The sequence below is a fragment of the Peromyscus californicus genome, unplaced genomic scaffold (assembly GCF_007827085.1).
Source record: "Peromyscus californicus insignis strain IS unplaced genomic scaffold, ASM782708v3 Scaffold_11__1_contigs__length_118956290, whole genome shotgun sequence".
NCBI classification, from domain to species: Eukaryota; Metazoa; Chordata; class Mammalia; order Rodentia; family Cricetidae; genus Peromyscus; species Peromyscus californicus.
Genome location: NW_026294402.1, coordinates 5,073,158 through 5,088,492, shown reverse-complemented (window position 1 = coordinate 5,088,492; position 15,335 = coordinate 5,073,158). Strand labels below are relative to the sequence as shown.

The 15,335-nt window shown below is 40.2% G+C and overlaps 1 protein-coding gene across 2 annotated transcripts in view; it reads left to right on the top strand.

The window, feature by feature from the left end:
* The first annotated feature begins 7,738 nt into the window (after window positions 1-7,738).
* The window catches only part of Cep126 (centrosomal protein 126), a 51,898-nt gene continuing 44,301 nt past the window's right edge, over window positions 7,739-15,335 (top strand). For both annotated transcript variants that reach the window (XM_052751861.1, XM_052751852.1), the window contains exons 1-2: window positions 7,739-8,046; window positions 12,533-12,652. In XM_052751861.1, coding sequence (XP_052607821.1) covers window positions 7,934-8,046; window positions 12,533-12,652 — 233 coding nt within the window. In that variant the 5' untranslated portion in view covers window positions 7,739-7,933. The remainder of the gene's footprint in view (window positions 8,047-12,532; window positions 12,653-15,335) is intronic.

The following is a 15,335-nucleotide window of genomic DNA, read 5'->3' as shown; positions in this document are numbered from 1 at the left end:
AAGATTAGTGCTGTTCTCAACTTTGGTCAGAGAAGCTTCTTGCAGTGAGCAGTAGTCAATGGAGAAACTCATACCTGTCCAAAGTGCTGAGACTAAGTGACTGTTATGTGCTCAGCTTTAAATGGGACATCTATATCAACACTCCCAAGGCTCAGAGAACAGCACAGCACAGGGAGCAGAACGTGTGGTAAGAGCCAGAGGATGGGGAAGGATGTTGTGGATTGCTGTCCTATGAACAGAACATGGTCGCTGCACCCGTGAATTCACAGCCAGTCAAAAACATCAGCATGGACAAGGGAGGGGCCCATCAGAATCCACCTATAGCTAAGGTGGCATACGGGCAATTATGATTTCTGAGAAAGGGGAGTCATTTTTCTTCAGATATATTGCTGCAGGGAAATTATCCATGTTCATGGAGAGAGCAATAATTGAGCTTGGGGTTATTTTTTTCAAGGATGTGAAAGTTCCCACATGTTGAGAGAACACAGAAGGAATGGGATTGGTAAACTGGGAGTTAATCTGATCAAGATATATTGTATACATATGTGAAATTGAGTCAAAGAATGAATTTAAAATATTTTTAAATTAAAAAAGATCATTTTCTGAAAGATCCATATCTAATTTGAGTCTTAAATTTTTCCTTTACAATGGCTTCTTTTCATTCTAGAAACATGCTTAAGACTTCACTAATTTCAAAAATAAAGAAATGAAGTAAAGTGCCCTTGGGCCTGGCTTTTCATTCAAAATATGATCTTCTCCACCTCCTTTCCGAGTCAAAGCAGAGCCATTGTCCACAATTGGCGCACAAATATTTACTTAATAAAGAAATATCTTAAACTTATCACCTCTTTTTTGCCTTTACTTCCTCACTGCCAACTGGAAACCCAAACACTTTTATCTATTATTTACTGAAACTACTTTCTCAGGGGTTCACCAGCAAAGCAACAGAAGAGGGTGCAAGTGTGGACTGCCTGGTTTGTATCTTGATTTCACCATTCTCTTACTCATGAACCTTGGAGAAGTTTCTCCAATATTGCCATAGCTCAGTTACCTCTTGTATAGAACTTTGAGTGGATTAAATTAGGTAAAATATACCCACACTTAACACACTATGTTAGAAGCAACAAGCAATCAAATACAACGTAGTGTCACTTTTTTATTATTTCACTTCATCTATATGCAGTTCCAACACTATTGACAATATGAATGACCTCAATAATACATTAATAGATGAGTATGTACTTTTAATTTTAAGCTTCTAGCTAAATTATTACGAAATTGAATGAAGAAGAAACTATCTTCAGCATTCTAAATCAGATAGAACTTAAAATACTTTGTTCTTTCACAGCTTTCCCAGAGATAAACTCAGGAAACTCATTTGTACAAGAAAGTACTTCTGCAGAAAACAGGAAAAAAAATATTTTCAGACAAGATCAAAGTGAAAGCACAAAGACTTGCCCATCCCAGGCTGCCACATGACCTGCAAGTTTGTAACCGCTGTTAGATTAAATAAGCAGGAGTCCTTGGTGAGGCTGACTCATACTCTGAGAATTCCTCTATTAGAAATACCATAACCTACCCTAAGAGTATATTTTTGGTAATGAATGCCTATGTTTCAGCTCAACATAAACAGCTGAGCTTCAGCCAATAGCAGATATCCAACAGATTAAACCATGAGCAATATAACAAATACCTAGCTAGGACTGGAGAGGTGGCTCAGCAGTTAAAAGCACTTGTTCTTACAGAGGATCTGATTTTGGTTCCCAGAACCCATGTGGGGACTCACGACCAAGCATAACTCCAATTCTAGGTGATCCAATGCTCTCTTACTACCCCAAACATGGTGTGCAAGCAAAATACTTCTACACATAAAATAAATCTTTAGTTTTTTAACTTGTTTTAAAACTGCCTGGTTGTGCCCAGTCAGATTTCTCTATTTTGTTTCTGTGTGGAACATATAAAAACCTGTGGCTATATGGCTGGAGCTCTCTGAATTGTTCCTGATTCTGAGGGTTGCCTGATTCAATAATTACTCTTTGTTCAATAAACCCTACTAAATTTAATTTGTCTCAAGTTTTCCTATTAATTAGTACAGATTCCACTGAGATCATTTTATAACAATAAAATGGCTTTTAGTTTCTTTTGTAAGTAGAGCATTATTGAGTTATGAGGTAGTGTTAATGAAGTTGAAGCCTCTTGTTTCTTTCTTTAACCCTTCCTGATTTCCCTCTGCAGCAGCTGGGGCAGCTCCCAAAGGATCAATCTGCTCAGCATTCCAGCATGGATGGGGCTGAAAAGGCCCACCCCACTCCTACCATTCTTTCTCATTTTAGTAAATCACAGTGCTCATTATTCCAATTGGAAGGTCATTTTAATTTTTTATATCAGTGGGTTGTAAATATCATTTTCAGGTGTGTTACTTTTGTTTATGTTGCATTTGCTTAACTCTGTTTAACACTGTGATACTGTACCTGTCTAAAACACCTGATGGTCTAATAAAGAGTTGAATGGCCAATAGTAAGGCAGGAAGAGAGAAGTAGTCAGGGCTGGCAGGCAGAGAGGATAGATAGGAGAAATCTGGGATGAGGAAGCTGCCAGAGAAGGAGGAGGACATCAGGGGCCATCTACCCAGCCACACAGTCAGCCTCAAAGTAAGAAATAATGAAAAGTATACAGAAATAGAGAAAGGTAAAGGTCCATGTGTGATTTCTTTAGGAGCTGGGTGGCAGGCCCCCAAGAGAGTAAAAAACAACTAACAACACCATCAGTGTGTGCATGTACCCATGTAACATGCCCTTGTGTAGCCCTCGTTTCTCCAGTACCACCCAGCCCTGCAGTCCCTCAGCTGCTTATAAAATAATCACTCAGAGGCTTAATAATAATTACCAATTGTATGGCCTATGGCTTCAGCTTCTTGCTGGCTGACTCTTATAACTTAGCCCATTTCTAGTCATCTATAAGTTGGCACATGGTCATGACATTACCATTCCGCTGGCATCTTGCTGCTCCTTCGGCAGCAGCTGGTGTTTCTTCACTTCGTCCTTCTTCTGTCTCTCTCCTTGGATTTCCCACCTGCCTCTAAGCTGCCTTGCCATAGGCCAATGCAGCTTTATTTATCAACCAATCATAGCAACACATATTCACGGCATGCAAAAAGATATCCCGCCGGGTGGTGGTGGCACACGCCTTTAATCCCAGCACTCGGGAGGCAGAGCCAGGAGGATCTCTGTGAGTTCGAGGCCAGCCTGGTCTCCAAAGCGAGTTCCAGGAAAGGCGCAAAGCTACACAGAGAAACCCTGTCTCGAAAAACCAAAAAAAAAAAAAAAAAAAAAAAAAAGATATCCCACAGCACCCTTGCAAACCTGTGGAGGCCAAAAGACAAGTTTCAGGACCCGGTTCTCACCTGCCACAATGTGCCTTCCATTCAGGTCATCAGATGTGGTAGCCAGTGACTTTACCTGCTAAGCCATTACTCATGTCCTGAAGGTCATATATGACTTTTTCCTCGCACTTGCTACAACCATCCATCTACACACCTTACTGGCTACAGGTTCAGATTTTAAGCTCTTGTCATCTCTGTCACTGCAATCATAAACCTGTCCCTTGCCAACCTCCCCTCAACACCCTGTGACAACCTTCAGGCTACTCCTCCTTGTTTCTAGTCCTACCCTCTGTTCTGTAGTTTCCCCATAGCAACGACAGTGCTCCTTTCTAAGTTAGGTGACGTTAACTCCCAAATGCCCTTCTCTCCACTAAAAGTTGACTTTACATTAGGACCTTGTAAGACCCCACCAAATGTGGGCTATGTATTTTTTTACACTCAGCATCCAGCTATCTGAGTCATAATCTCTTTCCTTTATTCAGATCCAGTTTCCCTTCTTTAGAGGATGTTCTTGAGCACTCGGTCTTAAGGAGATCTGCAACAATTCTCTCTCTCTCTCTCTCTCTCTCTCTCTCTCTCTCTCTCTCTCTCCACACAACTACACTTTTCTAAAGTAGTTTTTGGTACCTAATATATTCCACTGGGAAAGAGAATTCAATATAAACTTCAGACCACAATATTTTGAAGGTTTTTTTTTATTTTTTTACTTTTTTACTTACGTGGATGTCTGTGTGGGTGCCTGCAGAGACCAGACACATCAGATCTCCCTTGAACTGGACTTACAGGCAGTTGTAAACCACCAGGTGTGGATGCTGGGAATTAAACTCTAGTTGTCTACTGTTAGGATCTGAGAGAAGCCCCCAAGAAAGACCAACAGTCACGCATGAAATTTAGCAAGAGTGTTTATTTCCAACAGGTTGGGGTAGCAAATAGTGACCCCCAATGGGAGGTCACAAGCTCCCTTTCAGTGGAGTTAGGGTAATTCCAGGAAGGAGGGATTAATCTGGTGCTGATAGGTGGAGGAAAGATTAGTCTGGGTTAGTCTGGGGGCTGATGGGTGGGAGGCTCTAGTGGTTAGGGACCTTCCAGGTACAGGGTAGGGAAAGCTATCTTTAGCTAGCAAGAGGCTGTGGTGTGCCTGCTGATTAGTTGCCCCTGAGTTGTCTTTCCCAGAACTGCTTGCTCAGCTCCAACTAGTTCCAGTAAAACGAACCTAAGGCCTGGTGCCCTGCAGGGCTGTTAGAAACCTGTGATGGCTCTGCTCTGGCTCCCCAGCCCTCTCACCTACAAGTGTAGTATGTGGGCTCCACCACTGAGCCATTTCTCCAGGCCTGTTCTCAAGTTTATTCACCACTAAATCCCCAGCAACTAGAAAGTAGTTGGCATGTAGCAGATGTGATGTGAGCGACAGATGGATAGGGGGAGAGAGAGAGAGAGAGAGAGAGAGAGAGAGAGAGAGAGAGAGAGAGAGAGATGCACATCCTTAATAAATGAGTCGTATTGTTAGGAAATATAAAATAATTAAGCATTAAATTTGATTAGGATGTCTTTTATGACAAAATATTGGTGTTTTAGTTTTATTCTTTATGTGTGTATATCTGTGTGCATGCCCACAGGTACACACAAATGTTTGTGGAAGTCAGAGGTTGACATGGGCTGTCTTCCAGCACTCTCCACCTTAGCTTTTGAGACAAGGGTCCCTAATTGAGACCGAAGCTTGCCATTTCAGCACGACTAGCTGGTGAGCAAGGATCTGCCTGTCTCTACTTCCCCAGTGCTAGGACTACAGAACACCACACCCGGCTCTGTCTGTGGGTGCTGAGGATCTGAACACAGCCCCTTGTGTTTACAAGCATTTTACCATTCTGAGACCTCACAATCACTTTCCTTGCAAAAGGTAAACTTTATAAAAATCCTCAAATTATCTATTATCCAAGTATTTCACCTTTCATTTTATTGCCTCTCAACTCCTTGTTCTTTAGAATCTAGGACTGAATCTCTTAAATAGGATGTAGGAAAACCAGCTTAATATTTTTAAGAAAAAAAGAATTAGAAATCAACAAGCCTGTAGTTTTAAAAAATGGATAATAACCTCAAGTTAAATGTTTCTTTTATATTTTATTACCTTTACAAAGCAACACTTAAGTGAAGAATAATTACATGAGCATGCACTTGTAGAGGATTGAGAAAACAAATTATGGCTTTTTTCTTTGTGGGTTTTTTAGATAGGCTCTCAAGTAGCCCAGGCTAGCGTCAGATTAACTGTGCAGCTAAGGATGATCTTGAATTACTAATCCTCCTGGCCCCATCTTCCAAGTGCCAGGATTCCGGGATGACATCATGCTGATGCAAAATCATTCTTCTTAGTATTAATTAATATACCAGCAAAACAACAGTAATGTGGCTAGGGTTTTCCACATACTAAATAATACAGTCTAAGCAAAACATTTCAGAAAGCTAAAATGCAAATATTGCAAATAGCAACCACAAATTTCTCACTTTTCTTTGCCTTTTGCAGTGCCCTACTTTGCTAAGGTTCAAACTAGTCCTGGAGAGACAGAGTGCTAATGATAGCATTGGGAACAGAATCAGGGCCAATGCTTGTGGCTAGGACATTCAAAAAGTTGCCAACATAGCTAACTGTCCTAGCATTCATATTTTCCTTCCTTTGTTAGCGTTATATGCTTTGTTTTGTCATCTTGCCATGATATTGAAGGAAACTTAAGCACTTTGCAGTTAAAACTCAGTCCCCTGAACGCATTTCAATTTGAATCAGTATATCTCCATTTGGAAGGGGGAAAAATCTGTTTTAAATAGTTTCAGTTGAAAAGGTTTGTTATTTGAATTGTTAGAAGTTCCCAAAGGCAAAGATATTTGAATAGTGGGGAGTGATCTTTCTTTGGTCTATACATTCTGCTAAACAATCTGGGAGTTCTTATACACACAAAATATAAAGTAAAAATTTAAAACTAACTAAAATCCAATCAAAATTCATGCTTTTACATTGGGCTCCAACAAAAAGGCCCAGCCTTGTTCCAAATTTTCACTTACATAGCCATTAACCTAGTGGCTCAAAACTCTGTTTAATTTCCCATACAGAAACCATTTCAATACGATGATCTCTTCTGGCATATCTTCCCAGGAGATTAATAAGCTAAATCTGGACTTCTTTTCAGGCCACTTTTGCCGTGATGGTCCATTTGCAGAATCTGGCAGCCAAGGACCAGAAAAATTCTTTGAAGTGGAGTCGTTATAAGTAGAGCAGTAGAGAGGGGGTACAGAAGTATCAAGGCATGGAGGACAGCAAGTAGGGAAAGAAATTTTCCACTTCACAAGGCTGTTTTTCTTTTCTTTTTTTTTTTTTTAAAGAGATAGTGATTTTCAAGAGAGAGATACCGAGGAAAGTCTCACGACCTAAAACTTCGACACAGGATTCCATACCTAACAAATTACAAACCAATACTTATTTCCAAGCTGCCAAGTAATATCTGTCCATATCTAGGGATTTTCCATGCCCTGTCTTTAATCTGTTAATACTCTCAAGAAAACACTATAAAAAGGGAGACCCGAATCATAGTTCAGCTGAACTCTCTCACAACTGCGGTTCCCAGAAATAAATGCTCTGCCATCTGCCCAACTCTGTTGTGGGTCATTTGTACACTGTGTGAACAGATATTGCTGTAGTTGGTTTAATAAACAGCTCAACAGCCAGTACCTAGGCAGGAGGTGTAGATGGGACTTCCAGGCAGAAAGGTAGCAGGAGGAGATAACCTAGGTCCGTAAGACGTGAAGACAAACAGGAGGTGCAAGACGGAAGAGAGGTGGGCTTGGGGATTTAGCACAGTGGTAGAGTGCTTGGAAGCAGAAAGCCCTGGGTTCGGTCCTCAGCTCTGGGGGGGCGGGGAGATGGAGGAGAGGTAATGCCACATGATAGACTGTAGATTACTATAAATGGATTAATTTAAGTTATAAGAGCTAGCTGGGAATAAGCCTAAGCTATAAGCCAAGCTTTCATAATTAATAAGAAGTCTTGGTGAAACTACTACTACACAACTCAACCACACCACTCAACCTTGCCTTAACTTGCCTCAGTTCACTCCAATTCTACCTCAGCTTGCTTCGGCTCACCCTAATTTAACCTCACCTCACCTTAGTTTACCTTAGATTACCTCAACATACCTCAGCTTCCCTCAGTTTACCTCGTCTTGCTGCTCAGCTTGCCTCCACGGTTGGACCTCAGCGGACCCAGCCCGCTTTGGGCCCCGCCCCCAGCCCGCGGCCCCGCCCCGCGTTCCGCCTGGTTTCCGTCGCCAAGGACGCGGCGTCGGTTGGTTGTCAAGATGGCTGCGGCGAGGTCGCAGCCGCCACCTCCGCCGTCGCCCCGCGAGGTCGCCGCCCTCACAGCTGCCGTCGCCACAATCGCCGGGGCCGCGGAGCCACGACTGCCGCGGCCGAGCCCGCGACGCCCGTGACGCGGGGCGGGACACGCGGCCCGCAGCGCCGGGAGAGGAGGGAGGCCGAGCGGCCATGCGGGCGGCGCTGGGGTGAAGGATGCTGGCGGGCAGGCCCGGAGCCCAGAGCGCAGGCGCGGGCCTGGGCGCCGGACCCTCGGACTCGCTGGGCGCCCGGGACGGCGGCGGGCGGCCGCGACCCGGCGCTTACCTGTATCCTTCCCGCCGGCCTCACTCCCGGTGACGCACGCAGGGGCATGGAAACTGGCAAGTCATTTTCAGTGCGGATATTCGCTTTAGCAACTGCCACCCCACCCCACCCCGACCTAAAGTTTTTCACGGTGTTCTCCTACTTGGTGACCTCTTCCCTGCCACCCGGTCCTCCCACATCCGTACTTGGACTTGGCTGTCACATTTTTGTGAATTTTGAAATGCGTCGGCCCTGAATGGGATGGGCCTTTTCGAATTTTAGTGTAATACTCTTTACTTTTATAGACACTTGGTGTTCAGTCGAGTCTCTTAGAGGAATTGCACGGAGCGTGAAATCTGGTGCTGCTCTGTTTTAGTATTTGCCCCACCCCCACCCCACCCCCACAGCTGCTGAGCCCAAGCACGTTCTCATTTTGTTCCTGTCTCTGCTCATTCTGTTGTTAAACAGGAAAGGAAAAGCAGAGGACCCAAACTTTGACAATCTGGATTATTTCTGATTTTTCCCGAAGAAATAGTTGAGCTCCCATTTGATGTTGGTAACATAGTGGAAATGTCAGTAAGCTTTGCTTTTAAAGTATGTAAAGCATTTTTATTCTTCCAAAGAACGTTATGGTAATTTGAATTTAGCCTCTGTATTCTCAACGAACTTACGATGATGTTGTATGTGGTCATCTCCATTTTCCTCAGGGAATGTCTTCACTTGGGTTCCTTCCACTGCCACCACCCTCTCGCCATTTCCTTAGCTCCTTAAGTCCCAACTTCTTCTGGAATGTTTTTTATACTCTTACAATTTTAACAGCAAATCATCAGTTTTCACTGAGGGTCTCCTCTTCTGCAGACCTTGCCTTGGGTTCTAAGGACGCAAATCGACCGGGGAAGGAAGATGGGTGTTGGGGCTCCATTAATGCCGAAACCCTCTCAGATGGCGCATCCCCAAGCTTCCTCCCTAGGTCTTTCCTTTGTCCGCCTGTATAACAGCCTGCAATAGCAGCTGCTAGCTCTGGTCATCTTGTCCTTTGTCTTAATGCTGCCACAAACTGTCTTCTCAGAGATGTGAAGTAAATACTACTGTCTTATGATTTTGACTCCTCATGCTTGGCATTGTATTTCTTTTTCTTTCTTTCCTTCTTTCTTTCTTTCTTTTTTTTTTTTTTTTTTTTTTTTTTTTCTTTTCCGAGACAGAGTTTCTCTGTGTAGCTCTGGTAGCTCTGGCTGTCCTGGAACTCATTGGTAGACCAGGCTGGCCTCGAACTCACAGAGATCTGCCTGCCTCTGCCTCCCCAATACTGGAATTTGAAGGTTGTGTGTAGGTAGAGTTTTCCTGCCTGGCCCACAGTCAGGACAAATCTCTCTCACCTGCCAGTCCCACAGCCTTTCAAACCCAACCAAGTAAACACAGAGGCTTATTTTGCTTACAAACTGTATGGCCGTGGCAGGCTTCTTGCTAACTGTTCTTACAGCTTAAATTAACCCATTTCTATTAATCTATACCTTGCCACGTGGCTCGTGGCTTACCGGTATCTTCACATGCTGTTTCTCATCGTGGCAGCTGGCAGTGTCTCTCTGACTCAGCCTTCCACTTCCCAGCTTTATTCTCCTCCTTGTCCCACCTACACTTCCTGCCTAGCCAACGGCCAATCAGTGTTTTATTTATTGACTAATTAACAACACATTTGCCATACAGAACATCCCACAGTAGTTGTGCCACCACCCTGCTGACACTATATCTTCTTTTCTTTTTCTTTTTTTGTTTTTGTTTTTCGAGACAGGGTTTCTCTGTGTAGCTTTGCGCCTTTCCTGGAACTCGCTTTGGAGACCAGGCTGGCCTCGAACTCACAGAGATCCGCCTGCCTCTGCCTCCCAAGTGCTGGGATTAAAGGAGTGCGCCACCACCGCCTGGCTTAAAAGCTGGATTCCCCCCCCCCCCCCCGGAGCTGAGGACCTTGAGCTTACTAGGCAAGCGCTCTACCACTGAGCTAAATCCCCAACCCACTATATCTTCTTATACACTGAACTAACCTTAGTATATTGTCCCTAATTTGTCTCTAAATCAGATACAAGAAAATGGCTCATTGACAAGGCATCTATATCTTCTATTATTTTCATTAATGACATGTCATTTTTATAATTTATGTAATAGGAGTATTGAACCAAGCAAGAATGAACAAGGAGATGAATTTTAAGAACACTGATGTAGTTCAAGCTCTAAGCAATTCAGAGTATTTGGAAGCAGTAGGAAGAGGGTATAGCTTTAATAGATCATGCCTGGCAAGGAAACGCATTGTATGACAGACAGTCACTTGTGTTGATAACATATTGGAGAAAAACTAAATGGGGTGGGGGGTGAATGCCCATAGTAGTCTTTGGGGTTTTTTTTTTAATATTAACTATATAAAAATTACATCTTGGGGGTAGATTTTTAGGGGTAGTTGTTACAATGATGCTTACAAAAAATATTTAAGCATCTATCTAAAAACTTCAAACTTCAATATCATTTTTTAAATGATGGAAAGAGTAAGCAAGATCATACTGAACTATTATTATGTATGTTCTGTGTAGTGTATACACTAATGTATGAGCCAAATTTTACATGTAGTCAATTATCTGAATAAGTTTAGGAATATATAATTTTTCTATCACAATGTAATGTTGAGAATAAGATCTCAAACATATTGAGCAAAATTGTCCTTACCCAATGCATCATTCCCCCATCCCTCTCATCTGGCCCAAAGTAACTTACCCTTGTCCCTACTGCAGTGTTCTCTTGAAAGAAGAAAACTGTATTTTCCTCTGCTGCTGACTTGGAAAGCTAACCATCTTCCTGAGGTCTGATCCTAATAAAGGACTCAACCAGAGAAGAAAAGATATAGCTAGACCTGCTTCTGTGCTGTTTGAAGCCAAATTCTCTTCCCTTTCATAACATTTTTACAAATCCTGTAGAAGACAGCTTTAAAAATATTGTATGTGTGTCTTTGAGTTTGTGTTAATGACAACATTTTAGTTAAAATGAAGACACTTAATTCTAGCCTGCGGAGGAAGATGGTAAAATGACAAAACAATTGAAACAAGTAAGCTCCTATTATAAAAGTCCAGATAAATATGATTACTCGGAAATATACAGTTTCTGTATAATCTTGATGCCAAAGCACTGTAAGATCCTGAAATTAACACGTTTTGAATTAAATCATATATAACATAACATTATTATATATATTTATTGTAGTCTACATTACCATCAGTAACCTCACTTTTTTGGAAAAAGCTTTTAAACAGCTGTTCATTAGACAGGTAGTCATGCCATATAATTTGTAGCTTTGCTGTAATCTCAGGTATATCCAGATCTCATCATGGGGTGCTAACTAGCTAAGTCAGCGGTTCTCAGCCTGTAGGTCACAATTTCTTTGGGGGTGTCGAACAACCTTTTCACAGGGGTTGCATATCAGATATCCTGACTATCAGATATTTACATTACAATTCGTAACAGTAGCAAAATTACAGTTATGAAGTAGCAACAAAATAATTTTATGGTTGGGGTCACCACAACATGAGGAACTGTATTAAAGAGTCAGAGCATTAGGAAGATTGAGAACCACTGAGTTAAGTGGTAATTTGTTGACCATTTATTGAAATTCAAAATCATGAAAAATACAGAAATATTGTGATAAATTTGACAGTAGTCCAAATCCAAATAAGTTGGGAAAGCCAATTAATCATATGAGTGCAGCTTAAGGAATGGTTAATTATATGTAAACTTCAAATTATTAGGATCACCAAAGTACTCAATTTCCTCTAGAAAAATTTTATAAGCAGATGGTGACGTATGTGTCCCAGTGTCTTGTCTTTTCTTGTTTTTTTCTTTCTATTTTTTGTTTTAGTTTTTGTTTTTTGAGACAGGGTTACACAGAGAGGTGTAACAGCCCTGGAACTCACTTTGCAGACCAGGCTAGCCTTGAACTCACAGAGATCTGCCTTCCTCTGCATCCTGAGTGCTGGGATTAAAGGTATGCGCCACCACCACCTGGCTGTCACAGTGTGTTTTCATAAGCCACCTACAGGGATCTTTGGGGAGAAAAGCTTTATTCACAAACATTGAAATTTTTTTAAAATTTCATATTGTAGACTAAAGGATCTGTTGAAGCATTTAACTCATCTACTTCCTGTTACTAAAATCTTTCATTCCTTACATATATGCCCAAGAAGATACCTTAATAGTAACTATCCAAATATCTGATAATGAATAAAAACATGCATTTTTGTTATCTAAGGTCATGATTTCTAAAGGTAATTTATTTTCCCCTCAGGAAAAGTCTAAGGGTATATATATATATATAATTTGCTAGTCATATACTAACACTAGTATGTACACATATTAGTTGTCCCATGAAAGCATTATACTGTCATTACCATGAGGCTCTAATTGTGTCAGACATTCTTGACACTTACTCAGTAAAGATGTAAACTGTTGTCCTTAACTAAATGGCATCACTAGAGATATGAAAATCCATCTCGAGAAAAATTTAGAAGAAGAGCGCCAGATTCTACTACAGCAACAAAAGATATGTCGGAATCGAGCACGTAAATATTTCATGGAGTCAAGCCGGAGAAGAAAGTAAGTCATTGCATTTATTCAGAAGCACAGAGATTCAAAGTCATTCTAAATTCAGTTTCTCTCCTTGGAGGTGCTTCCTAGACTCGAGTCACAGTGGTGGTTTATTTATAGAACAAACGATAAGATTCTTCTGATTCTACCCGCAGGACCAAGTCTGTTTTCTAGCTATTGATTGTGACTCTCATGGTTTTTTCTTGTTACAGAACAGTTTGTTACACTGACAGAGATGTTTATTAAAATGTCTATGAAATGTAGTAACACCTTTTGGTTTTGTATCACATCATGATTAATTAAAAGATCAACAATTGTTTAACTTCAAATAGACTATAAATTCATTTTGATTTACTATTCAATTCATAGAATTTTTATGTGCTACCCTCCTCCATTCAGTTATGAAAAGAGGGGAAAGATAAACACTGATAGAATGCCTTAAGTCAAATTTTATAAGTCATTGCCAAAAAAGCTGTCTGTGGAGACTATAAACTAGAAGAAAGTAAAATCAAAAATATCTAACCATCTTATCACTTTTAGGATTTTAATTATTAAATTTGTTTTGTTTTGTGTTTTGAAGATAAGGTTTCTCTGTGTAGTCCTGGCTGTCCTGGAACTGACTCTGTAAACTAGGCTGGCCTCTAACTCACAGTTTGAGATCTGCCCACCTCTCCCTCCAGAGTGCTGGGATTAAAGGTGTACACCACTACCACTGGCTTAAATTTTTAAAAATATAATTATTTTTATTTTAGATGTGTATGAGTGTTTGCCCAAATGTATGTAAGTGCACCACATACGTGCTTGGCACTCACAAAGACCAGAAGAAGCTGGCAGAGTCCCTGGAACTGAACTTACAGATGGTTATGGGCCACCATGTGGGTTACTGAGCCATCTTTCCAGCACCTGATTATTAAAATTTTTATTAAACTTTTTAAGGCAAAGTGGTTATCCAATTTTTTTTTAATTTTTATTAAAAGCCTGACCAATATTCCTGTAATCCATGGTAGTAGAAAACCCCTGGAGCTTATTAACTACATCATTGGGCATGTGCTGCAAATCCCATTTGGGGGATACAAAATTGTTTACCTGTAATTTTTTTCTGCCATTATATTCCTCTTGCATTTAATCTTTTCATTGTCCAGCAATGTTGAAATTATTTAATGAAGTTTATTTTTATTTTGTTTGTACGTTCCTGCTCTTCTGTTACCTTTTGTCTCCTGAAGATTGTACAAGGCACACGACAACTATCAGTAAAGATGATTATAGACTTTTATGTAGTTTGTGCTGTCTACTCAAGTTGAAGTCAGAGAATTGTAGGTTTTTTCGTATTTATTATTTTCCCTTCAGATAAAAGAAAAACACCTGCCATTATTTTAGTATCTTTGGAAGTTATCTTTAATTGTTTAAAATGTTGTAGACTAAAATCTCTAAGATTTCATATTCTAGAAGATAAAAAGTAAAAGACATGATTCTTACCCTCAAATTGTTAATAATGCAGTAATGAAAGATGACAGTCAATAAATACTATGGTTAAATCCCCTGTGAAGTAGAACAGAAGTAGAACATCTCATAGACTATAGGACAAGGAAGAGTCCCTGGAAGAATAGTTAGCCACACGTTAGCCAAGGAACATGAAAAGAATCCTACTGTATGTAGCTAGAATAATGCAAGGAAAGTTTAATGTGAGAAAATGTGACAGAAAATATATGTAGGTATACGTGGAAAGATGTAGGTAAGTTCCAGATGACAGGAGACAATTTATGAAATAATATGTATACCAATCTAAAGAAATTGAAGAATTTGCCCTGTGCTAGATTATAAAGAAATTATCTTTAGGTTATAATAAAGAAGCAAAATTAGAGGTGTTCCATGATCAAATAAAATATATCTTAGTTCATTCTATGAAAGAAGCAGCAGATGAAAACCAAAACAAACAAACAAACAAACAAAAACCAGACTTGAAACAAAAGTAGAGCAGAAAGCTGTTACACTATCTAGGCAAGTGGTTGAGTATGAGTATGGGTTTAAAACTGAGCAGATAATGTCAGGAGCCAAGAGTCAGTTATAAAGGTCATAAAGAGAATTGTCAGAATTCTTACAGATCAGGAAAACTGTAATATTTTGATGTAAATCTTTCTAAAATAACTTCATATTTTAATGTTTTAGATATACTGATAAAGGTAGTTTGATCTTGGACCTTAGACTTACGGGTATAGCGAGCATGAAATTGCCTGTGCTGTTATATTACTGTATTGTTCTTGAGCTATTCTGCTTTACTGTCCTCTTCATGTCTTCAATTCTTTTAACTATTAACTGCTTGCACACTGATTTATTCACTGTTTTTTTCATATGCACGTGCAGTGTACAGATAACATTGGTGAATTCTTCTGTTGAAGATTTTCTAACTTCTCCACTGTTTACAACTTTTTTGAAATTCAACTCTTTTTTTAAAAAATTGAAGTAATACAATTTTAACTTAAGTAATTTAAAATGCAGAAATTGGAAAGTAAGAATACTGAATGCAACTTGTCTTCACCTATAACAATGATGTAAAGTACTTAAAGATGTACTCAACACTTTCTCATGAAGTAATTGCCACTTTATTGGCAATTGTGAGTTTTCCATATGTCTTTGACCTAGTTTCCTCCAATGACAATGTTCTACAAAATTATAACGTGGTATCAAAAACAGA